This window comes from Emys orbicularis, chromosome 23 (genome assembly GCF_028017835.1).
Source record: "Emys orbicularis isolate rEmyOrb1 chromosome 23, rEmyOrb1.hap1, whole genome shotgun sequence".
Classification (NCBI taxonomy): domain Eukaryota; kingdom Metazoa; phylum Chordata; order Testudines; family Emydidae; genus Emys; species Emys orbicularis.
The window spans coordinates 9,379,626-9,405,613 of record NC_088705.1 but is presented as its reverse complement, the minus strand read 5'-3'; the positions used below and the strand labels follow the sequence as shown (position 1 = coordinate 9,405,613).

At 42.0% G+C, this 25,988-nt stretch overlaps 3 protein-coding genes across 3 annotated transcripts; 1 reads left to right on the top strand and 2 right to left on the bottom strand.

The window, feature by feature from the left end:
* Positions 1–177: 177 nt before the first annotated feature.
* On the bottom strand, positions 178–7,794 carry TMEM50A (transmembrane protein 50A). Its single transcript, XM_065421588.1, has 7 exons — positions 7,574–7,794; positions 6,155–6,266; positions 5,244–5,356; positions 4,596–4,663; positions 3,447–3,539; positions 1,460–1,520; positions 178–606 (listed from the first exon to the last, which is right to left on the bottom strand). The coding sequence occupies exons 2-7, from the start codon at positions 6,245–6,247 to the stop codon at positions 561–563; spliced, it is 474 nt and encodes a 157-aa protein (XP_065277660.1). The 5' UTR covers positions 6,248–6,266; positions 7,574–7,794; the 3' UTR covers positions 178–560.
* A 940-nt stretch (positions 7,795–8,734) lies between these two features.
* On the top strand, positions 8,735–14,512 carry RSRP1 (arginine and serine rich protein 1). The gene is made up of 5 exons (XM_065421745.1): positions 8,735–8,784; positions 10,064–10,690; positions 11,065–11,219; positions 12,461–12,544; positions 13,441–14,512. Exons 2-5 carry the CDS (start codon positions 10,162–10,164, stop codon positions 13,615–13,617), a joined length of 945 nt encoding a protein of 314 aa, XP_065277817.1. The 5' UTR covers positions 8,735–8,784; positions 10,064–10,161; the 3' UTR covers positions 13,618–14,512.
* A 2,823-nt stretch (positions 14,513–17,335) lies between these two features.
* Positions 17,336–22,039, bottom strand: SYF2 (SYF2 pre-mRNA splicing factor). The gene is made up of 7 exons (XM_065421621.1): positions 21,938–22,039; positions 21,500–21,610; positions 20,202–20,327; positions 19,681–19,798; positions 19,455–19,545; positions 19,006–19,104; positions 17,336–17,881 (listed from the first exon to the last, which is right to left on the bottom strand). Exons 1-7 carry the CDS (start codon positions 21,971–21,973, stop codon positions 17,716–17,718), a joined length of 747 nt encoding a protein of 248 aa, XP_065277693.1. The 5' UTR covers positions 21,974–22,039; the 3' UTR covers positions 17,336–17,715.
* Between the last annotated feature and the right edge of the window lie 3,949 nt (positions 22,040–25,988).

The window sequence follows — 25,988 nt, the reverse complement described above, 5'->3', positions numbered from 1 at the left end:
ATTGTAAATTTTTGAACAGTCTCAGTATGACTAGTCCAATATTTTCATATAAAAACAAATGAGGCAGTGTAATATACACTGAAAAAAAGTGCCACGCAGTTCTGAAATCCAGGATATGTTTATATTGTTCAATATCAGATACAGGAAATACCATATTGTAATAAATAAGTATAAAAATGTTTTAAAGTACTTTTAATTGCAGTTTTAGAGCTCAGATACAGTGCAGAACACTGGGTTAAATACAGCCATTATTCCTCTATATTATTTATTTGTAACAAACATTCCACAAGAGTGTCTTCCATTGTTACACTTTCCCTATTAGTTTTACATTTTAGTCAAATACGCTTGAACACAAAATCAACATCTAAGAACAGTAAAAAAAAGTTTAACAGAACAGAAAATGGAAATTTTATTGCCTCCTGATTTTATATTTTACTTTTTATCCTCAGAAATAATTCAAGAGCTAGCATTTACAAAATCGTATTACCAAAAAAAATAAAATAAAATCAGGTGTGTGCCGTAAAAAAATCATAGGGCTTGACTCACTTCTGCGGACACATTCACTGCCACAAGTCTTCAGTGCGGCCAAATTTAAAGACCAGCCCTCTGTTTAAAGATAAACCAAACAGGAATAAATACATAAGCTTATTGCAAAGAATACAAGGGCCATCAACTTCAAAGGAAGCAGGCTCAGATTTCCCAGTTTTGGGAGATAAAATTTCAGATAAACCAGACTTTTGTAGTCAGTAAATTTTGGTTCTGATCCTGCAAGCAGATCCATAGAGGCAGATCCCTGATCCCCACTGACTTCACTGGAGGTCTGTCCACATGCGTATCATTAAAAGATTTGAGGGTGGGGGTTGTCTTAGAAATAACAGTAACAGGGAATTATGAATAGATTAATCTTATATCTAATGTTCAATGTGGGCCATTAAAACGAACTAGATTTAGTTTAAAGCAGTTGTTTTCAAACTTTTTAGGCTGCATGCCCCTTTCCAAATAATGTAGTTTACTGCATAACTCCGTGTGAGATAGGCAGAGGCAACACGTGAGGGGTGGGGTGCACATGGGGTTACGTGACACCCCCCCAGATTTCTGCCCTCCATTTAGTAACAGCATCTAGGTTTTCAAACGGGGGGGTGCAAAAGAACGTTCAGGGGGGAGAGTGCGGGAAGGGAGTGCCACCTCTACTCCCACTGCGCAGGGATGGCATCACCGCTCACCATCCCGAACGTTCCTGCGTGCCCCACAGTTTGAAAACCTCTGATTCTGAGTCACATAACAGAAAGGAAATGTATACCAATGCGGCTGCAGTTTTAATTGAAAGGAGATTATACATTGATTAGATTGCCAAATCTTACTAAATAGAATGTGTTGTCCACCATTACAGGATTGTTCTCACGTACCACAGTTTGAAAACCACTAGTTTAGAAGGATAAACAAAGGAAAACAGGCTTACCCAAAAAAGATAAATGCATTCTGGAAAAAGACAGCTATTCCTGGGTACACTAGTGGTTTTTCTGACAAAAGAAAAAAAGAGAATTTCCATCAGATTTTCAGAACTATTTTCTCAACAAAATCCTTTTTCTCTCTTTCTGATATTTCAGAGACACCCAACTCCAGTATCATGTTCACAAAGATTATCAGTTCAGTGCAGGAAAAGCATGTTTGGAGAGACCTGGATTAGGTTTTGTCAAATAACTTTAAGGAACCAGTTGAGTTTGATAGGAAAGCACTTATCAGAACTGAACACTAATAAATACACACTAGATGATGCAAACTAGCAGGAAAAAGAAATATACTTGGGGGGAAATCAATAAGGACTGCAAAATTATAATGTGGCAGTTAACATTGTAAATACCTGGAAAAAATAGTTGGAAAAAAAGGTGTAGAAAATATTTTATAGCTTAATAGCAGTAGGATGAACAGGATTCCATATCCAAGCCAACGGAGCACAGTGTGGTCTTTAGGGCATTGTTGTCATTGCAGTCTCACTTAGGCATGTTTGCTATTGTCTCATGACATTAGATGGAAGTTTGTCTCAGTGTATCCATTTCTATCTTTGCTAACATGATGAACCTCCACCCACCATCTGTCAGTTGCGTGCAACAGAAGAGAAAGCATAAGGTCCAACCCACTGGCAACTTCACACAAGATATACAATCGCCTTCTGTTCAGAAAAAACATTTAGTTTACCAGCTCAGACGTACCTCGCTTTCTAGACCAAAACATGTATCACAAATACAATGACCCCATGGGACTATCGTCAACTGATTATACAGCACCTTAAATGTATACAGTGGCATACAAAAATGGCACTGTGCTGAACAAATAATATTGTCCCTGCCTCAAATACCTTAGAGGAATAAATCAGTACAATATACAGAAATACACAACAGAACCAAAAGAGTTAGGAATGGTCTTATAGCTTAAGGCTGAGTTTTCAAACGTGCTTAAGGAAGTTGGCTAGCTAACTCCCCTAGGCTCCTTCAGAAATCCCAGCCTAAATGATTCATGGAGCAGATGGGTGACCAGTACCATAGAAGAAGAGAATATAAAGGTTCACTTAACAGAATATCACTCACCTGTTGTTACTCTAACTACTGTGATGCTGAAGTTTGGAATTACCTTCACCTCTGCTATTCCTGCCTGGAACTGGCTCATGGTTTTATTTGTTTATATTTTATAAAATGATCTTTTCTCCATATAAGACCCAAACAGTATCATTTTCCAATTCCCACAGGTTTCTCCAGGCTTCTCTACATGAGAAGTTATATCAAGTAAAGTGTAAATTTAAAATGATCATAGTTATACTGGTATAACTCCCTTTGCAGACACACCTATTCTGGCATAAGAGTGCCTTTTTCTAGTTTCATTTATGTCACTTTGGAAGTGGTTTAAGCTATGCTGGAAAAAGCTACTCTTACACTGGAATAAGAGTGTCCTCACAGGGAGTTATACCAGCATGACTACACCAGTATAACTTCCTTTGTAGACACACCCTCAGTTCTTAATGATGCCAACTGAAGGCTTAATGACACAGAAGACATTTTAACAGTAACATACACTTAAAAAGAAAAAACTGGAACTGACTCTTTGAAAAGGTTATCTCCTAAAATATTACCATTGGGAAAAGTTGAGTGAAAAAGGAAGAGAAATAGAGTTGCAAAAGGAAAAAGGAATTCAGAAAAGAGAAAAATAGAATAGGATAAATACTGAAAGAAACACAGATGATAAGGAGGAGGACAGGAAAAGAGAAGCCAGAAAGAGGATAAAGTACAGGTAGTAAGGGATGGGCCTGTCCCAGTTAGTCAGCTTAGGGCACCAAATAGACCTTCTTGGAGCTGATCCAGAAAGAAGTCACTCATTCATTCATTATCCATTTAAAATATTATTACAGTAAACCATCAAAGCAGGATGATATTAAGATTTGTATTGTATCTTACCTTTAACAACATAGCCTCCAAAGAGGATCCACATGGAAGCAATCAGAGATCCAAAAGCCATCATAAAACCAATGAACAGCCAGATGCGAGCACCTTATAAATACACATGTATATTATGTGACTTTCAACCTGCTCTTGTTTCAAAACACTTTATACAGTATATCACATCTTTGAAGACAGACTAGCATTGTGTACAATATACAAATATACATCTTAAATCCATATTAAAAGAGAGGTTGCACGCAACAATTCTATCTGCCCTCATGCATGAGACAGCATAAATTACTACCAGTGACATTTCAAAGAGCTATTAACATTAGAGATGAGATTTTTATAGATAAACTAAACTCTAATGGCAAGACACTCCCACCACTACACAACCTGACCTAACAGGCTTTGTGACAGAGAGGTCCTAGTTACCCAGGGTTGGCGATGTAATGAAATCCTCCCTGCAGACTGCAGAATAGCAGTGGAATCACACTGAGGCCACTATTGTATCTCCAGGGCTGCATGTACTCATATGAGTGCTGTGCTCTCCTCCACAGGAAATATTTGGTCAGTGGTGCCAGGGCCTTGTGCTTATCCTCTACAACGGGTGAAATTCACTCACAGTGCATATACAGAATGTTAGAATAGCTGTTTATGGCATCGAGAGTATTTTAATTTGGATGCCATGTAAACTTGCACTAAAGTCCTCGGCGGCAGGAGTCAAGAGTTACACAGTGATCATTTGGAAAATATAATAGCCAATTATTAACTTGTACACAAGAGCCAAAATAATTACTGTTTGGTTATAAATGATTATTGGATTGTGTCAGCTGGCAGAAGAATGAAACCAAACACTATTACCATTCTTGCAAATTGTGTGGTAAAGATACAGTTATGTGAGTGACAGGCAAAACCAGTTGTGGAAACCAAGAGTACAGATTTAACAGGATCACGTAAAAAAGGCTAGTTGTTCTCACACATCTCAAAAAAATAAGTTCACTGAAGTTTACACCTGGTAAAAATGCTTACAGTAGCACAAGAAACATACAAATGTTACACTTTTAAATTTGCATTATAAATTAAACTATATCAATGCATTGTATTATAGCACAGACTATACAGCTATAGCTCTATGTATAATGCTATTTATAACATTTTTACCTGTTTGCCCAAGACAGCCTTCACTGTAACTGTCACCACGGACTTGTCCATTGGATACTGCATTGATCCTGCATGAATAAAACAGAATACAATTGACAAATACAGGTGAAACTATACAGAAAATTCACACTTGAGTAATTTCTTCTATTTTCATGTACGAAAATGGTGACATCTTATTACTCTATAAATATTTTCTCCAACTGTTGCTCTGAAAAGGAGGGATAGTTAATTTAGCAGTTCAAAGTTGAAAAAAGAATGAAAGCATTTTTCAAAATATGAAGAATAATTAAATCTACACAATTAAAAAAAGCCATACCATTTAAAAAGAGGTCAACAGGGTCCCATGTGAATATGGGGATCTTCCTATGTGTAAATTTATATCTGGGTGGTTCTCAATGTTGATTTGTGGCCTAAATCACTTGAAATGGCTAAAAAATACTCCACACTGTAATCCATAACAACCTCTCACCCTTCAACACAGCAGAAATAATGTTCATTTAACTGTTGAACATAGGCCTATGACTATAAAATAGGACTGTGGCAGTTTAGAATAAAAGTCTGAACTTAAAAAAAAAAAAAAAAAAATTAACTGCATGATGCAAGTTCTATAAAGTATGTTGGTTGTACGGGTAAAGAAATTACACCTACATTAGGAATGCAATAGTTGCTATAACTCCACAAGCATGGTATGAATGGTTGAAGTCTTCCATCTGAGGATATTTAACAGCTGCATCTATGATAATCCACCAGCCTGTAAAAAACTATTTAAAATACAACTTAAAATACAGACATGATTACGTGCAACATCATTACAACGTTGTCTAGCAAAAATTAGATTAGTACCCTATATGAAAACTATATGGGGCCAATTTAGTTTTCATTAAAGTCAGTGGTGGTCGTCTTATTATACATGCAGCACTAAATTGGAAGAAACTGAAAAAACTGAAGTAGCACATACTTACAATTTCTAGAGAAAGATCATTTAAAAATAGCCTCTTTAAAATGTGGGGTGGTCTGATATATCAGCTAGTCTAAAGTATGTCATTATAATTCACTTAAACGAAGCCCTGCTGTAAACTAGCTTTGTGGTGCATCTGAAGTTCCTTGCATGGGGTAGATAAAGGATGAAGTAAGACACAGCAGTGACTAAAGACCAGGCATATTGTGATAAGGCATGTGCTAACTGATTAGCTCGTAGGGCTTTCTACAGTACCAAGAACTACCGAAAAATTGTGTTTTATACTGTCGGATGGTGTTACAAAATGGTCTTACATATGTAGAAGAGACCAAACTGAATTTTAGCATTGAACTTCACAGGACTGTAACATTATTTGGTCCTGCAGACCATTTCCTTAAGTAAACTAATCCTCTTCAGGATAACTTACTTTGAAGACAACCACACAATATCCAATATGAGCTGCCAGTGTGTAATACATTCACAATGTGCCCTAACAGGTTGTTCTTTTTGTGTCCTAAGCAGTGATTTTCAGTGCAGTACTGACTTGTTGCATACAGGCCAAAAGCACATATGAAATATAAAAATGGTTAGTTATACACACCAGCACACCAGCAGCAACTGATGCAATTGTATTTCGCTTTTCTCCCCAGTCAACACACTCTGAGCATCTCATGGTCTCAAGAAATCCAGACATTTTTCAGCTCTCTGAAAAACTAGAAGATGAAGCAATTTTTATTTTGTCCCCCACAAAGAGCATCTTCTCATATGGCTATGAAACAAATGCAATGTGACATGGAGTTGCTATAAAGATTATGAAGATTGTTAAAAGAGCTAGAAATCATCAGCATGTCAAAAACTGTCTTCTCACTAACCATGGCAATGGCCCTACGCACAGTTGAACAAGGCAGGAGACAAAATGCAACTCTTCAGGGCAAAAGAGCAATTGCCCAAAATTGCGCTCTAGGGTCTTTCTGAGGGATAAGAATGAAACCACTATCAGGCAGACCAATCTACTCCCTCAAGGGTTTGCAGTCAGGTTAACAAAACCTAACTATCAACAGTATCAGAGACAGCTGACAAAATTCAGCATGGATCCCTGATCCTTATCCATTGACAGAAGATCATCTACCAGTACAAACATTAGTACTGTCCCTGAACTGATAGAAGTCAGGGATCTGACACACCTAGATAGGCATAGCTTGCCACACATTCTTAGATGCTGGATGGGAAGATTATCAGTAATTATTTTAGATTATCAGCAACAAGTGATGTTTTTTCTGAGTGATGACTGTGCCTCCGCTTCCTTTGTTCGCCAGGAACTACTTGACTCCCAAGCACAGGCTGCAGCATGGAGATTTCTGCATTCTGTGGATGCCCATCGCTTTAGGAACTGGGGGCTAAACTGTCTCTAGACAGTGCTCTCACCATCCTTCTGCAGCTGTGGTAGGGCCTGTTGGCTCTCCTCACCTTCCCCTGCACAGCTGGAGAGAGGTAGCAGGGACCTGGGGCGTTGGCTCACATGGCCACAAAGCTCTGAGCCACAGTGACAATCCTTCCCCCGCCCCAAGTTAATGTAGAGAATCATGCCAGTGTCAATGGTGGACAGCTGCCCCAGGCAGACCCAGTGTCCATCAGCATAGCTCCTGATGCAGCCAATGGATGATAGTACAATATGCCAGTGTCTGGTGACATAATATGGTTCCCCCCCCCACTCCTGGCAACCACTAGCTGCATGGGGATGACCAATGGCCAGCGCCAGCACCCCTCTGGCAGCCAATAGGATGAGAAGGCCAGTGACATATAACCCCCAGGGAGCCAATGGCTAATGACAAGCGGGGGGCAGCCAGTGGCTTGCCTCCCCCAAGTAGTCAATAACCAACAGCACAGCCCTTAGAGTAGCCAATGGCGAGCAAGCAGCCTATGGGCTCCCCCAGGACTCCCTATCAGCCCCCTGGCTCCCAGCCCCGGGGGGAGGGATGTCTATGGGGCTCTCTGCGGACCCCCAGCGGTCCCCACTTACCTCAGCGCGTGGGCAGGAAGAAGGTGCAGCCGTTGGCTTAGCGGCTGGCAGCGCGCGCTCTTTTCTCCCTCAGCGGAGACCCGCCGCCCCCCTCAGCGCAATAAACAAACAACCTGAGGGACCCGGATGGAGGAGAACCTAGAAAGACGTCACAACGCCCCGACCGCCGTCTAGCACACCGCGCATGCGCACCCGCCAGCCCTGGTCAGATGTGTGACCATCACAAGCTGAGCAGGGGGAGGAACAGGAACTCCATGTGCTGTCCCTCCTTCCGCTCCCCGCATGCGCTGTAAAAGCTAGCAACGCGAGGGGAAGATTTTTCTTGCGCATGCGTCCCCAGGATATGGTACGTAGAAGGGTCGGGGAAGGCAGCACTCCCAATGCGCGGGCGTTTCTAGTTGGCGCATGCGCTTCAGGTTCTTTTGGCCTGGGTGGGGGAGAAAGTGCTCGTCCCGCCCGCGCATGCGCCCCACTCTCCAGGTTACATAACTGGGTGGTGGTTCTCGAACCTTCTCAGTGTGGGTTAGTCTGGCACTCTCTCTCTGTGCTCGAGCCGAGCGGCGGCTGAAAGCGGATCGGGTTTGTGCCCCTGCCCCCTGAGGGGAGGCTGCGCCGCGAAAAGCAGTTCGGGTTCCCAGCTCCCGGTGTGGGGCGGCGACCTCTCTGCTCCCGCTATGGCGGTGACCCATGAACCAGGGCTGTCCCCACAGGCGCCGCCACAGGCCCAGGATCCGTGTGGGGGAGACCAGGCCACCTGGAGCCAGTGAGTTACCGAGGGGGGGCGGCGTCGAAGGGATGTTTGTGCCGGGGGACGGCGGGTGTGGTGGTTGGGGGAAATGGGGCGGCGGGTATGGGGGGGCGGCTCGCGCTGGGGGCGGCGGGTATAGGTATGTGTGTGTGTGGGGGGGGGTCGGCGGGGGGGGGTCGGCGGGGGGGGGGGGGGGGGGTCGGCTCGCGCCGGAGGGCGGCGGGTATAGGTATGTGTGTGTGTGTGGGGGGGGGTCGGCTCGCGCCGGAGGGCGGCGGGTATGGGGGGGCAGCGGGTATAGGTATGTGTGTGTTGGGGGGGGGTCGGCGGATGGGGGGGGGGCTCGCCCCGCCCCGGGGGATGATGATTGTTCGTGTGTCCGTTGACACTCCCGTCTCTTGCAGGAGCCCCCGGGTGGTGCCCCACGGGAGCCAGGAGCAGGGGTGTCCCGCGGCCCCCAGCGGTAAGTGTCTGTGGACGGCGTCTTCAGGAAATCGTCTCCTTTCACCTCGTAGTTAGCTAGGCTTGTTTCCTGGTCCGTAATGCCTTTGTTCTCTCTCCACGCCCCAGCGTCTGTCGTTTCACCGACTGTGACTGTGCCCAGTTTGGGCAGCGCTGGTACCTTGCTCCTTGCCACTGGAAGCACCCAAGTCAGGCAGTGGAGCAGGTCAGCTTTCCTGGCAGGTGCACTGTGCCTGTGTTCTGTACAATGCAGAGAACTTGTTAGCACTTGCAGATTCGCCGTTCTTTGTAGACAGCATTCAGCACAGTGAGCTTAGCTTTCATTGCAGGCTTCCTGTTTTAGGTGTGTCCTGTTCTGGGACTTGTGAGCTTGGCATTTATTTAAAGGTAAGGTGGGGTATGCAAACTCAATTTTTCATCTCTATATTGACAGTAAAGGAAATAAATGTAATTGACATTAAAATTTTCATGCTTATCTGTAATGTGTTCCAGAAAGTCCTAAGATTTGCTGGATAACTTCTGTATTCAGCGAACACTAAATACAAATGCCAGGCTTGAATGGAGTTCCTTTAATCAGAAGACTGTGGCACAGTCATAGCAAAGCCAAAAGGGGATTTGAAAGGTGGCGATAGGGAAGTATTTATTCCCTAGAATGCAGTACCATTTTAATAACTAGAACTAAAATGGCTGCTGGTATATGATGGCGGCCATCTTAGCTATTCGTATTTAGTATTTTAAATTTTCAAATACAAATACTATAAAATTTCTGGTATTTGGCATATGAATTGATCTGTTCACTGGCATTACATTCATGACAGTACAATTCACTGTAGTCAACTTTCTTTCAGAGGAAACTGCTATTTCACAACAGAAATGCTTTTCTTTCATTTAAAATGGTCCCTTGTAAACTGAAAATAGTTTGTTGCAACATCTGCACAAGTCCTACAGTGAAAATCTGCACTTCATTAGCCTTAATGCCATATAATTGTCTGCATGTGCAAATATATCTGCATATTAGCAGTATGCTTTTGAGAGAGACTTTGGCCACGTTCTGAAACCATTAATTTATGGGAAATGTGTGTGATAAAGCCAGGAAGAAATTAACTAAAGAGAAAAAGTTAAAGCAGTAAATAGAACTGTCTAGGGCAGAAGGTAAAACTGCAAAATAGCTCTTGAACTTTTCACTTGTAGCTATCCTAAGTTTTGTGAGTATAGTAGACTCAAGTTGACCTTGGTTTGTTGGCAAAGAATAAATCTTAAACCATTTTTTTTCTAAACAGGAACTGAAACTGGATGTTCTAGAACATCATTCAAAACAGATACAATTTCTAAAGGCACTGTCACAGAAAAACTGCAGGCAAACAAAAAGACAGAGGATATGACAAATTACATGGATGATTTAACTCTAAGCTCACCAAAAGAGAGAGATTCTCGCTCAAAGTCCAAAACTAGTCGGGGCAGATCATCTTCAAGATCATCTAGCAGATCATCTTGCAGTTCACAATCTAGTTCAAGCACTTCTTCAACTTCCTCAAGGAGTTGGAGCAGGTCTAGAAGCAGATCAAGATCACGAGCTAGAAGAAATGGTTCCAGAAGGTATAGAAGATACTCAAGATCATATTCCAGAAGTCGGTCAAGATCATGTAGCCTTCGATACAGAGGAAGGTACCATCCTAGAACCTACAGGAGATACCGCTGTTCTCCTCCAAGGTATAGATCACGCAGCAGGTCCTGGTCTCGTGGAAGACCATATTATAAAAGATCCTTTTCAAGAAGCAGATCACAATCAAGAGGCCGAAGATACTATGGATTTGGGAGAACCATATATCCTGAGGCTTACAGAAGTTGGAGAAGCAGATCACGAACAAGATCTCGTAGCAGAACACCTCTGCGCTTAAGTGAAAAAGGTATTTGCGTTCAGCGGGTAGCAGCATACCTGCTTCGTAACATGGGTGGGAAGGAATAGAACTCAAGACTGAGTCATTTGTAGACTTTTCCTGTTGCTAGATTTATATAGAATTTTAATATTTGGGGCTGTAGTTCTGTCCTAGAACGTCAACTGAAAATCTGATTTGGATTGCTTACCCGTTTTATGTTCTTTTTGGAATTGCCATCTTTATAAACACTACAGTTTAAAGGGGGTGGTATCTATAAATTTACACTAGTTTGGGAACATACTTTTTCCAGGGTAAACTGACTTTGCACTGGACTCAGTGTTTCTTTTTGGGTGAGTCAGTACGCCATGATTACCCTTACAGAAGACGTTTTCTTTTTTATGTAGATAGGAGGGAACTCTTAGAAATTGCAAAGGCTAATGCTGCAAAAGCCCTGGGAACAGATAACATAGTCTTGCCAGCTAGCTTGAGAGTCTACAGCCTATCCAAAGAGACAAATGGTGGAAAATGCAGAAGTGAAGATTCTGCGGAGTCCACTGAGGTAATTATAAACTGGAGTAATCTTGATTTTAAAGGTAAACTTTTTTCAAAACTACACTACTAATACGACATGCATGAAAAGCTGTGCTAGCCTTAATTTTTCATTGCGAAGTACCTTTAAATTTTAAAATACTAATTGTATTATGAAATGAAACATCCAAGTTCTTAAACTTATCAAGATGCTGAAAACCTTTGTAGACCTGCTAAAGCTGGAAGAGTACCTTGGAATCTTAGATGGTTGCTCTCATTATTTGCCTACCGACTTTCCACTAGTGATATGTGAGGAAGGAGAGAGCATTTTCAAACCCAGTAGGGAAGTGCCCATTATGTTGGCTGATCTGTTTTTTGCCCCAAAACAATTAAAGGCTTATTTGCCAAAGCCTATTTAATAGGCGTTTGTAAAGATTAATCTTTGTGCTTGATAACTGTCGTATAGTCTTTTCATATGCATCAGATTGTTCCCAGAAATCCCATGCCCAGACCCCAAATACATTTTACATACTGTATTTCTGTCTTATAGAAATCATGAATATGGTCTCCAGACATTGATGAAGAAAATCTGGTGGTAATTAAGGAACTTGTGGGCTCTAGCTGCTGTGAATTAGGGGAGGGAAAAGAGAACTTAATCAGGTTAAACTAGTTTTGCACTAGAAAGCTGTTAACGTTTGTTGCATCTGGTCAGATGCACACCTACAATAGTAACTACGTAGCAGTAGCTTATACCAAACTTGTATTTCAAAATTAAAGAAAGTAAACTTAGTAAGGGTTTCTTGGACAACTAAATAAATGGCACAGGTGTCCCTTTCATAATGTATGTAATATATTCCAGATGTTGAGAGATTACAGAAGAAGAGGCCTGCATCACTTGCAGATAAGTTTATTGTCCTTCTCCAAGGCTCTGCAGGGTGGATATGCAGAGTTTATGCACAACTTGCTGTAACATTCCATTTCAATTTATGAAGTCCATGCTTACAATAAATTCCCTAGTTAAAGCTAAAACATGAGCATGGATATAAGGTTGTACATTGACACAATTATGTTGATAGAAATACTAAACATTTTCCAATTTGAGTTTTCAACACTGATCTGATCTGTATGTGCAGTCTAGTACTTTACAGTTTTAAAGCCACTATTGATCTCAATAGTTGAGACAAAACTTACACTAGACTATTCATACTCTAGTGAGTTTCCTTAATTCACATAGAATGTGACCCTGTTTAAACTCTGTGCCTTCTCCTCTAGCAATCCAGAAGACTAACAGAAAACGTAACCAAAAGTGGAACTGAGAGATCTCCCGCAATGAAAGGCCCATTTTTCAGCCCTAATGTAAGTGCATATTTCTAAGATAGGAAATATTGATTTCCAGCTTATTCTTTCACATATGTAGTACATTCTATCTAACCTTGGAAGTCAGTTGGGTTCAATTTACTACCCTCTTTAATAGCCCTCCATGTATAATATAGTTAGGTAATTCAAGAGAAATGTGGAGTGTAGGGATATTATTACTGAGGCCTGGTCTACACTAGGGAGGGGGATCGACCTAAGATACTTTGACTTCAGCTACGCTATTCTCCTAGCTGAAGTTGCATATCTTAAATCGACTTACCTCGCGTCCTCACGGCACGTGGTCGACTGCCACCGCTCCCGCCTCTCGCCGCAGTGGAGTACAGGAGTTGATGGTAGAGCGATCAGGGATTGATTTATCGAGTATACACTAGACGTGATAAATCAATCCCCAATAGATCGATCGCTACCCGCCGATCTGGCGGGTAGGGAGACGTAGCCTGAGATTAGGCTCTCCGGAGGCAAAAGCATTTAGAAGTAAGCCATAGATTTGTAAGCTGTAGTGTTGTGGACCTTCCAACTTGTACAACTGGTCACTCAAGTTAACCAGAAGTTAGTGAAAAGCAAATTTGGCTTAGTTAAATCGGGATTATATAGCAAGCATCATTCTCATCTTCATAAATACAAAGTTGTGCTATGGCAATTTAAAATTACAAACGCAAGCTTCAGTGAAGCTTTTATTTTTCATTTCTTTACCTGTGTGTATTGATTTCAGTATTCCTGGATTCATTCTAAAAAACTGGCTTTCATAAACTACAAATAGTCTTCAAAAGCTGTAGGTAACACTTGTGGACACTTTTCACATTTCACTCTTTTTTTTTAAAAAAGAAAAGAATATACTTTTTTCTTTTCTAACAACTTTTTTTTTTTCTCCCCAGAACACAATGGCAAAGCCAGTACTCCAGAAACCAGCAAGTCTCTCTGTTAAAGAGACAGCAGTATCCTTGGGAAAAGAAGATACAAAGAGAAATCCCTATGGGCAATGGGTTCCAATGAAGGAGGAAAACAGCTTATTTAACCTTTCACCTAAAAGCGCACCCTTCCGAGCACGCTAGCACCTTTCACTCACTGCCCTGTGAACTATTGGCATTATGCATTACTTCCAGAAGCGAGGTCTGAAATCCTCTTATCCGGTTGAATATTTTTGTTAATAAGTATTTAAAGATGTTAATTTTGACATGTTAGATTTTTTTTTTTTTCCAGATCTGAAAACACAGCACAATGACCCAGAAACTACAAGTGGGAATCTTAGGTATATATTTGTAAATACTTTTTTGTATCACTAGAATGGAGTAGAAATTACAGGTGGGTAACTTCTTCTCAATGTTACTTTAGCAGCCACTGTTCTGAACATTTGTAATGCATTATTTAAGTAAAACCTCTGTTTTGTTCTTTAAGGCCCTATGTAATAATTCAGTTGAACTGTGAAGTTGCCCTCTTTGTTTTTAGTCTGAGCTCTGTAGGTGGAAATTGGCCTTATGTAATTAGCTTTGAGTGAATGGTGAAGTACTAAAGAGCAAATAGGAAATAATCAGAGGCTCTCAATAGACTTCAGATGTTGGAGCAACTTGATTTCAAGTTAAAAATGTTAAATGCATATCCTGCTCTGAGTGATTCTCTGGAATACACTTTCTTAAATCTCTCTGCAGATGTTTGCATTACGATTGTATGATTGTCATGCAGGAATCCTTACTCAGTTATGGCCCAGTCGTGCATGTTTAATCTTAAAGAATCAGAGTCCCACTATATGTTGCTTTCTATTTGGACTTCTAAAATTGACACTTAAAACTTAATCACAGTTCTTCTTGTTGGTGATTAGTTCAAGGCTTGTTTTTAAGACTTAATCACCACTACTCAGATCTAAAATGGTAATCATAAATTTTACTCAGATCCCCTGGACTTCAAAGCAGTAAGGATATATTGATGTGAGGAAGTTTACATTATCCTAATTTGTTTCCAGTCCTGATCCTATACCAGTGATCTACACATGCCAGCTTGACATTTGAAGCATTGATGTATAAAGTGTGTGATCAAGTAATACTTCCTTAGGGCTTCATAACATTTACTGTGATTTTTTTTTTTTTGGGCGGGGGGGGGGGACGAGACTGACTAAACTTGAATTCATGTAAAGGGTTTGCACAATAAAACTTGTATTGAATATTCTGGTGTGGAAACTTTTTTTAAAAAAGTGTAACGTACTCTTTCCCTAACTAGTAGTAGCTGTTGCTTTATCGAGGCAGTGCAAACAAGTTGTAGTCTTAGTTGCATTTCCTTTGGCTGACCAACGCTTAGTCTATGGGAAAACTAGTGTTGTACAAGGAGAAATATCCCAGTGCTGTTGTCTTGGTTGGGGAAGAAGTATCTTCATCAAAAAATACCAGTTCAATATGGAATAAAACAAGATGCTGTCACTCACATTCTACAATGAATAGCCAGAGGAAAAAATGCCTAACTTCTGAATACAGTGTGGGGAGGAGCAGCTTTACTGCACCTCCCACCTGTGGAAGCCACAGAAATAGAAAATTCATAATGTAGAACAATGGCAAAATCAGTCATTGCTTTAAAGTAGTGCAACTTAATACAGGCTATAATATTTTCTAGGAGGTCAGACTAGGTGAATGGCAAAAAAGCAGGTTAACTTGTTCAGCCTACCTACTGCTGTGAAGGCAGAACTAATCATTCATTTAAAAAAAAAAAAAGCATGTTTAGCCAGTGCTGCAGTGTAAACATGTCTGTATTATTTGCACAGGGGCAGCTTAAAGGTCCCCCAAAGTTCACATCTTTAGTGTCCAAAGGGGGGGATTTCAGCATAGTACTAGTGAGCACTGCTAGTCATACAACCTTTAGGTTACACTGCAGTGCTCACTAAAGTGCTGAACAGTAACTCCCCCTGTGGGTGCTAAAGATGTGACCTTCAAATTCATACCTCCATTGTTTGTGCAGGGGGGGTTTAGTGCAGCAGTTTGGGGAGCACTGCTATTCACACCCCTTAGGCCAGGGGTAGTCTATTTTTTGGTCAAGGTCCAAACTCCAGAGAAACTACTACAGCACTGTGTAGATGTGTCCACTACCTACTCCTCTGTAGGTATGCGCAAAAAAACCCCTCAAGGGCACCACTTAAACAGAGGCTCCTGTTCTATAGGTATGTTTTCACCTATCACCCTCAAGCTTTAAGGGTTCTTCACCCCTCTTGTGGGAACTTATTGGTCAGCAGCTTTTGCCAACTACTATAGAATGGTGAAAAGCAAAGACGAAAGGCTGTCAGAGTGGGTGGATTGCTCAACTGCTGTTGTGTAGTAGCATGTTTATAATGATAAATGATGCAGCATCTGGGAACAAAGTCCAGTTCCTCATAAGGGTTACTGTAGTCATACTCTGCTTCCCTCAGTTTTTTGTTTTTGGGGGTGTGTGTGTGAAGAGAAGCTACAATCTCCTGTGATTGCAGCTAGAGGTATAAGGTCTGCAGCTGATGCTCTGCCCTAGAAGCATCCACTGAAGAATGTAGCGGCTGCAAGTGACCCAGGCACCCACAGGCCTTGTCTAGACTAGAAAGGTATTGCCTGCTTATACCAACAGTTATTTTTGCCCCATAACTTAAACTAGTTCCCTGTACAAAACAAGCTATGCAAGCAAAAGGTCTTTCTGGGATATAACTGCACAGAAAGGGGCTGATAGTAAAACTTTTAAGTACAGAGCAACTATAAGGGCTCAACCAGCCCCCAGCCTTTTGCCAATTAATGCAGGTATTTTCTCAAGCCCTCTGTTCCATCTTCCACTACAGGTTCCTCAACACTAAGGTTAGAGTTTAGGTTCCCACAGGCCTACAGAGGTGAATTGGAATATCTGGCTGATATTTCCCATACCATGGATCCACATTCCCCAAACTTTGCCCCTTCATGTTTGCAAGAACAGCATCCAAAAGGTAATTAGAGTGTAAATTAGCATCTCAGTTTACAGACCACCTGAGACTGGTCAAACCTGCAACATATTTGAAACAAACATTACTGTACAATTGCTTTTATACAATACAAACTTAAAATGGAGTTTTGTCTGAAACAGCCACTCTGTCAAGTAGCAGATTTCCAGTATCTTGTTCCAGAGTACAGTCTTACCTTGAGAGTTGCCCTCCCCTTGTCTAATTCTTTCCAAAGAGAATTAGAGAAGTTCTGTGTCTCTTGAGCCAACAAGTCAAAAGAAACTGCCACCTCCCCCATAAAGATGTGAAGTCTGGCTGCTTTAGCAGCCTGCAGAGGTTTATACCTAGCTGAAGAGCTTTCTATATACACAGCACATGCTCCCGCATTTTAATTATAGCATGGTGGGTGAGAAGATACAATTGTACTTAGCTTTGCTCTTATAAAGATGGGGAAAATTGCAGCAAAGTTAAAATTGCCCAGTGTCACACAGGAAAACTGGGAACATCTCAATTTTAATGCAACTCTGTTCAGTAAAAAGAACAGGAGTACTTGTGGCACCTTAGACACTAACACATTTATTTGAGTGTAAGCTTTCGTGGGCTACATCCCACTTCTGATGCCACAAGCAGTCCTGTTCTTTTTGCGGATACAGACTAACATGGCTGCTACTCTGAAATCTGTTCAGTAAGACTACCAAAATTCAAGGTTACATATTTGCTCCACAATAAGGATATCAGTCATCTGGTTTTTACTCTCTGCCTCCTTCCCCCCACCCCCAAAAACAAAACAAAAAACCACCAAACAACCTTCCACACATTTACTACTAGTGTGGAAGAAACAAAAAAAAAAAAAGTCAGGCATGTAGTTCTGTGTTTAATAGTCACAACTACTTTACAAAATCTGAATCAAACAAACAAAAACTACATTTATGTAACTGCAGGGTATGATCTGAGTACCAACCCTTTTGAGGTTTGCTAAATGTACAAAAACTAGCCACCGTTGGAAGGGCAAGCTATGTACAGCTATGATACCCAATGTCATTCAAGCATTTGTGCAATACACATTATTGGATTAAAAAAAAGCTTTCACAAGTTTCATTTAATATTAAAAGTATGGCAAAGTTTATATTTGCACAATTAGCATGTTGATACAGTTTTTAAGCCTTTCTGCAAAACATGCCTAGTTTGTACTGAACAATTTAATTGTAGAACTGTGCCTCTCTTGGAATGTGAAAGATTAGACGGCTGTTCCTCTCTCCAAGTTCTGTTTAATTTCTGCTGTATATTTCCCATAGAACCTTTCTGCCTTCTTATTGAATTTGGCATTTCTCTCATTAATGTAATCAATATCTGCATCATCATTATAAGCACGTCGTCGACTGTATTTTTCACGTTTTTCAATTCTGTAAGAGAATTACATAAATATTTTCAGACCCCTGATGTACAGAAAACTAGTTATTAGAATGAATACATTCCTATATCTACAGTAAAAGCCATCACTATTAAAACCAAGTGGAAATTACATACACCACTGGATGTATTTCTTCAGTGAAAGTGATTGGTATTTGTATTGATTGCCTGTTTTGGTCACACTGGAAACTGCAGGTTAATAGCAGAACGGGGGTTAGATGTTGCTTATGCCTGTACATGAAATTTTTCCCCTTTGGGGTCTAATTCTGCAGGATGCTGAACATCCTCAACTCCTATTGTTGAGGGCACTCAAGCACCTAACAGAATTGGGCCATGAATATCTATCCTTGAATTTTTACACTTGCAAAGCTATATACCCACACAATGTGAAATCGAAGCATAAGTACTCAGAAAAAATTTAAAACTTAAATTGCGGTTCTTAAAGTGAAATGAAGAGGAGAGTGCCTACTTCAGTCAATCTTTCAAGAAATTTTAGAGGGTATCTTCAGAATTTTAGGTACTTGGTCAGAGAATATTAAAGTTGCTGTAGTTTTAAAGGAAATAAGCAGGGATACTGCTTTTTTCTATGATTAAGAGATGACAGGAGAAAAGTTGATGGGAAATAGCACTATTTTTTGTTCCCATTATGATGAGAAAAAACACATTTTCATTACATTTTATTGGAATCTGATGTCCAGTAATTAGAATAACTATACCAAGGCATTCCATTATCTTTTTAGTCTTACAAAGTACGATTATTGGACATCATTGATATTTTCTAACTGGCTACTGATTGGTGCCAGGATTTTGCTTCAAAATACTTTCTAATGTACCCAATGAAAATCAACATGTAAAATAAAATAGGCATGGGCATCTATTGTGCAGCAACACGTTCTTCCAATGTGTACAGAATTGCATAAAAATCCTGTATATAGAGACTAGTGTACAGATTCATAAATAGGGCAGGCTATACTGACCGTATACTTAAATACATGTCTTTATGCAGAAGCTACCAGACACCACAAGTTATGCTTGTACTACAGCAAACAAGATAGCAAAAGCACCGCATGTTATGAATGCAATGGTTTGATATAATTAGGACCATCTTATTACTTACTGTTTTTCAAGATCTGTAACCATTCTATCAACCCCTTCTTTACATGGTACATGAGTTCCATGAAGAAGACTGTTTGCTGTTGGATACAATTCTTCTCCGCTGAATGAGAAAGAGGTAAACAGTAAAAAACAAACTTTGTCAAATTACTAATTTTTTGTACGTAACAACTGTTTTATCAAAATAGAACAGGGACAAGATAGAGAACACGAACTAGCATATTACAAGTTACACATCTACAGTATCATCCAGGATATAACTCTTATGGGACCTTGACAGAAGGCCATTTGTATTGCAGTGCACATAAAAGAATAGACAAGATGAAATATGTTTGAATTACATGAACTAAAAAGAATTTTCAGCCTTTTTAGACACTAGTTCATCAAAACAATTCATATTTACAGGTAATGTCATTTAAAAAATACATGGGTCTGCCAAAAAGAGAAACTTACTTTTCTTCTCTTAGCTTTTCATATTTTTCCATGTCAGGTTTGATCTGCTTGGTTAACCTCTGATACTGGCGCAACTGAGCAGCTGCATAATCTTTAGAATAAAATGGATTGCAATTAACAGAAGACCTTTTCTGTGTGGCTCAAGTTTTAGTGAAAACATATTTAAAAAGATTAAATATTTGTTTCCCCCTAGCCAAGCCCTGAAAAATAAAATTAAGTTGCTTACCTGAAAATCCTAGGTCTGGATTTTTTCTCTTCTTTTTCCTTTCCCATCTTTCTGCATCCTCAGCACTGATTTCTAACAACTTCACCCGCTCGTAATCTTCTCCTTTAGAGGCACATTCCTAATATAAATACAAGCAATTCTTAAATTTTTAAAGCATAACAAAAAAGCAGTAGACAAGATTAGTAGATTAGAGATATTTTCCTAATTTTATTTACACTGTAAATTTGATAATACCAGACAATCTCACCAAGGATCCTAGTCTGATGCTGGATGATTATTTTTTTTAATTTTTTTGTTTTTAATTTTTATATATAGCTACACACATCTAAGAAGATACAGTCCCTACCCAGGGGTACTAAACTGATCCTGCAGAGACTTATGCACATGCTTAATGTAATGTACTACTGGTAGTTGTACTGAAGTCAATGCAACTATTCACAGCACATAGTGTTAAAATCTTTGCAGGATAGTGTCCTAAAATGGAAGGTTATGGTTGCAATCAACATTTACATGTGTTATACCTTCTTCTTTTCCTCAACCTTCAGTTCCCATTCTAGTCGAGCCTTTTTTGCTTCCCAGTTTGCAGGCAACTTAAGTCTTTTATCTTCTTCCACAACTTCCTGGTGATTTAGCTTGCGAGCTTCATTCTAGGAGTAAAAGTTTGTCACTGAACTCACAGAAAATGGCAATATACAATCATAAGAGTCAGAAAGCAGAAGCAGCCTATTAAATAATTTAGTCCACCCACTTGCAGCGGCAGGTTCTCATATCCCACCCCCGAAAATGCCTCAGTTATTAAAGTCAATGTTTAAAGTCAAATTTACACAAGTTAAAAGGGAAGGTACTGTACACCTGGGGTCAGACTTGGGTTATGAGGGATTACAAGTATCGGTTACAAGGTTCACAAGAAACATACAAGGCACATAACCATCATAGACCCAGACTGGGGTGCGGGAGTTTTTAAAACATCAGTGGATAAGTGGGCTCGGGTACGCCACCCATGGAATGTATTTAGAGTCCAAGTCAGTAGTGGTGTAGTGCATAAGTACATGGCTGGGGTGCGTCCTTTGGTTCGTCAGGGAAGGAAGTGGGTTATTTCCCTGGCTGGCGGTCTAGATTACTCGACCCGGTACTGGCCGTGTATATGTCTCTGGACCATCTGATGGTGTCGGACACCATGAGCTGTCTCATGAGCTGGGTGTAGCGTCGACCGACTCCGCACGCTCTCAGTACTGGCTCGTTGTGGGGGTCTACTGCACGTGATTTTAGCCAAAAGGCTGGTAAGAGATTAATCTAAACGTGATTTCCACCCACTGATATTTAAATTAAATCAAAGCAGTTATTTTAGAGGAGTTTGAAATTACTTTCATCCCCCCCCGCCTCCAGTGAATTTTGTATAACAGAAAGTGACAAGATAAGTGTCCCATTGACCTTCTTGGCACACAGAAAAGGAACATTTAGAACATTTTGTAAAACTGTCTTAGGTCCTCTGACAAAAGCATCTTTGTCTACCCTGAGAAAACCCTTATTGTCTCCCCCAATATATGATTTCCCAGGTGAGAATTCAGAGGAATTAAATGCTAGAATTTATTTTTGTTTGTGGAATTTTGCATGGGGATGATTAGGATTCCCTCTCCCCTCCCCTACTTTATAATTTAGAACTTTAAGGACCTGTTACCTTTTTTGGTTTTAAAGGTACCTTCAAATAATTGCTGCAAAAAGAAGTCTGTGGCTCAGTTACCCCAAACTGCAAACAAAACCTGGCTATGAGCACGACTGGCCTACCGTCCTGGCCATTTGGCAGCACAGGCTATATTACCCTTTTCATATGGAGCTCTCTGAACTTCCTCAACCTCTCCTCCCTCTTCTGGGCAGCCAACTCCTCAGCTGCAGTGGGCGCAGATTCTTCGTCGGAGCTGGCAGAAGAGGCCTAGAACAACAAACGTGAAATGATTGTATTTGATTTAAAAGAGGGAGGTTTGCATCCACAGCTCGAGAGCATAATGTTTTGAACCAGGGTATTAGAGACGGTGCCACCATCTCCCTCCACATGCCCTCCAACCTACCCCCAGACTCTATCCCACACCTACCCTACCCCTTCACCATCCCACTCATCTCCCCAATACAGCCCCGACCCACAACAGCCTCCATCTCCAAAGATACCCCCCCCCGCTCTGCTCTGCCCTGCTCAGCCCTCTGCCCCCTACAGCGGCCTTCTCGCTCTCTAGCCCCTGGGAAGCGCTGTCAGGTGCCTCACCCCTCCGTGCGGGGCTCCATCCCCCACCGCCGCCATCCCCCTCCACGTAGTCAACACAAGCGGGCAGCCACTGCTTAACTTCCGGCTTTCTCAAGTCGCTTCCGGCCCACGCACCACCCACGGAGGAAGTGACGTTGATGCCCTGCCTGAGGGCTGCGTTAGAGCCCCCTGTCTGCGGCCAGAGCGCCCTCTGCAGCCAGGAGGGATTAAGGGCAGGGGCTGGGAGGGCAGAGAAAGGCAGGGCCTGAATCCAGGGATGGGAGGAGAGGAGGTGGTGGGAAGGGAGAACACACAGAGAAGGGGGGAGGGGAAGAGGCAGAGCAGGAAAGAACCTAGGGACAGGGGTGGGTGGGAGAATCCCTCCCATGCTGTTCATAATGGCTGGAAGAGCCGTCCCCTGTTGGAGGGGGTGACCCTGGCACTCCCAAACCAACCAGGGCAAGCCCCCCACATGTACGGGGGAACCGCGCTGCCATCCAATCCCACGGCAGCCTGCGCTGCCCGTTGAAGCTGGGCGCACCTCAACGGCGGCCGTCGGAACCACAGGCCACGCTTGGAAGTTTGGGCCTAGGAGACTTGTCCAAGGTCGCACAGCAAGGGAATGGGAGATCCAGGGCCAGAACTTGGCAATTCCTGCTCCAGCCCATTAGAGATGGAGTCTTGCTCGCAAGAGATGCAGTCAGCTGCCCAGACACGTCACACGTGAGGTCCTGCTGCCTTCTTGGGGAACAGTGACTTTTGCATCTCATCAGCGGGTTTCTTCTTGAGGGCAGGTCCCTGTCGGAGATGGCAAATCGGATGTAGTGCTGCACACACCTATCAGACAGCCTGATTTGAATACGCAGCACGTTCACAGTTGGGTAACACTTTACAAACAAACAAGATGACCAGCCTTCTCTTCTGTGCAAGCTTTCTCCAGGACAAATGACTTGAAACAACCTAAGTGACCTAATGAAAAAGTACTATTAAAATATAATTGAATTCCACTTTGAACCATAAAAATGTCATTTCCAATAGTACCGGGAAAGCATCCATCCTTATAACTGCCTGCCTGATATTCTGAAGAGACTTTAAGTCCTGTAGCTTTTAAGGCTGTGAGGGAATCCATCAGCAAGCTTCCCCTTGACAGTACTCTACCAGGTATTAGTGACTAATTGATGTATTACAACTATAGACTTGCCCACAGGGGACAGTTGAGCAGACTGGTTGCATGGGATGAATTCTCTGCATGCCTCTGGAACCTTATGCATTTAGAGAGGGAGAATCAAGAGCCAGTTTCTGGAAATGACATGTTTATTCAGGTTGATGAACACGCAGATGTGGGTGATATTATGGAAAAATCAGTGGTGTTGGTTTTCCAATGTAAGGATTTTGCTGGAGACTGAAAACCATTATTAAACATTTTTTTCCCCATGCGAATTTTAATGCTCCTGAATGGTACTGGCTGAAAGTCTTGGAGAATGCAATCCTCTGTTTACCCATAGATCAGATACAGCAGTAATGCAAGTTTGTACTGTCCTGCCTTTGTGCCTTAACCCAACTATAGAAGTATCATATCTAAAGGTAAGAGCTTGTTTTCAGTCTTCATAGCACATTCACTCATTGGCCTTTCCCCTAAGAGTGCTAACAAGGGCACTAATCAATGCCAGTAGCAGAGGTGGATTCTTAGGCATAGACACTTGTCTGCCCGAGACTAGGCTGAAGCCCATCAACTCATTAGACCCACAGAACAGCCACCACATAGTACCTAATTTGTACCGGCAGCTCCAGTGAAAGCCTCTCTATCCCATTACAAACACTGCCTAACCCATCCCGGCTGTAAACATAAACAACACTTGATATAGCTACTCTGGCTTGTTTTGGCTTGCAACTCATCTAACATGTAAACATCTATTCAATACATAGGGCAAGCTCCTCTACTGGTGGAGATCAATGTAGCTTCATTGATTTATAGCAGCTGAGACTCTGGCCCATAAATGCAAGCCACGTTATGATAAGTAGTCAATAACTTAGAGAACTGTGCAAGTTTATAGAAAACAGAGAATAACCAGCACAAAGTTAGGGAGGAGAGAATGGTAGCTTAGATACGACAGTGATCAGCACAGTTATAAGAACGTAAAGAGAGAAATGGTCCATGTGAAAAAATATCGTAATATTCATAGTAATTGTTCCAGATTATCATTGCTAGAACAATACTTAGTTCTTACAAAGGAGCTATATACTACTGTGAACTGTAGTGCTTATTGCAATCTGTAGATTAGCTTTATCAGGGAGGGGAGAAATGGACTCTAAAGCCAAGGTACAGGGTGAAGGAGGGAGTAGGTTTGACCAGACAGCAAGTGTGAAAAATCGGGACAGTGGGGCGGGGGTAATAGGAGCCTATATAAGAAAAAGCCCCAAATATCAGGACTGTCCCTATAAAATCAGGACATCTGGTCACCTTAGGAGGGATAGCTCAGTGATTTGAGCATTGGCCCACTACACCCAGGGTTGTGAGTTCAATCCTTGAGGGGGCCATTTAGGGATCTGGGGCCAAAAAAAAAAAAAAAAAAGGAAATAGTTGGGGATTGGCCCTGCTTTGAGCTGGGGGTTGGACTAGATGACCTCCTGAGGTCCCTTCCAACCCTATGATTCTATGAAAAGATGGGTCATGGCAGTAGAAAGATGACAAAGTTGGGTACTGGCTAGGGTTACCATATTAAAACATTTAAAAAAGAGGACACTCCACGGGGCCCCTTCCTAACTCTGCCCCTTCCCCGGTCCCTTCCCCAAAGTCTCCGCCCCCTCCCCTGAGCACCCCGCATTCCCCCTCCTCCTCCCTCCCAGCCACGCGAAACAGCTGCCCGAGCGCTACCGGCTTCACGGTTTGCCGGGCAGCCCCCATACCTCCAGACCCTGCGCCCCCGTCCGGGCACTTCCCCTCCTAGGCTCCGGGGGCGCAGGGTCTGGAGGTATGGGGGCTGCCTGACAAACTGTGAAGCCGGTAGCGCTCGGGCAGCTCGGCTCTTACAGAGCTGAGGAGTCAGGGAGCAGCCGGAGCCCGCTCTAAGGTAAGCCAGGGATGCCAGCAAAGCTGGGAGTATTTTTCCCAGACATGTTCGGCTTTTTGGAAATTCCCCCCGGACGGGGGTGTGATTACCAAAAAGCCGGACATGTCCGGGAAAAAACGGACGTATGGTAACCCTAGTACTGGCAAGCAAAGAGAAATCCTTCAATTTCCCACTGGTTTTAACAGAATTGTACAGTATTACTATTTAACAGCTGTTTTAGGCCACTCTAGTGGTGGTTAGAGGCAAGAGCCACTTTCCAAGTCCCTGGTGGGGGAAAGTGACAAAAACAAACAGCAGCCTTTAATGCTAATTTTTATACAATGGCCTGACCTCGGCTATTCTGGAAGTGTTTGCTTTTTGTTAGTCTCCAGGTGCTGGCAATATTTTAACTCTGAAAATACAGCCCCAAAGAGATGTATTAACTCCTCTAGGGAACGGTTCTGCCCCAAAGAAACCTGTACAAAAAGCTTTTCAAAATCAGATGGCTCATCCAAACAGCTCCACCTTCCTAAGGACTACCAACAACTCGGTGCTGTATCAGCAGGATCCATATCCACGATCTGCTCAGCAGACATAGGCTTCAAACCAGCAGAGCCAATTAATACCTAGCTACCCTTTATCTTTAGATAAACATTCACGGTTAGCATCCTAGGCAACCCTTTAACAAGCCTACAGAAGCCCAACATGCACAGCCCAGCGTTCAGGAGTAACCCTACAAAAACAAATGAGTATTACCCAACCAAAGTAGGTATGCAAGGAAATAAGTTTCCGTTTAAAAATTCCCCAGGCAACACATAAAGCCATCTTAAAAAAGCCACCTCTCCCTGGGGAGTGATCTCTCCCTGGGAGTTTGTTCAAAGTTGTGTGATAATGAAGACTTTTCTCTCCATCATGTAAGCTCTTAGGAAAATAACTGAGTTTTAATAACTCACCTCTGTTGGTGTAGTTATTGCTCCAGTCACAGCAGGGAAGGCTTAAAAATACATTTCAATACTACTTAG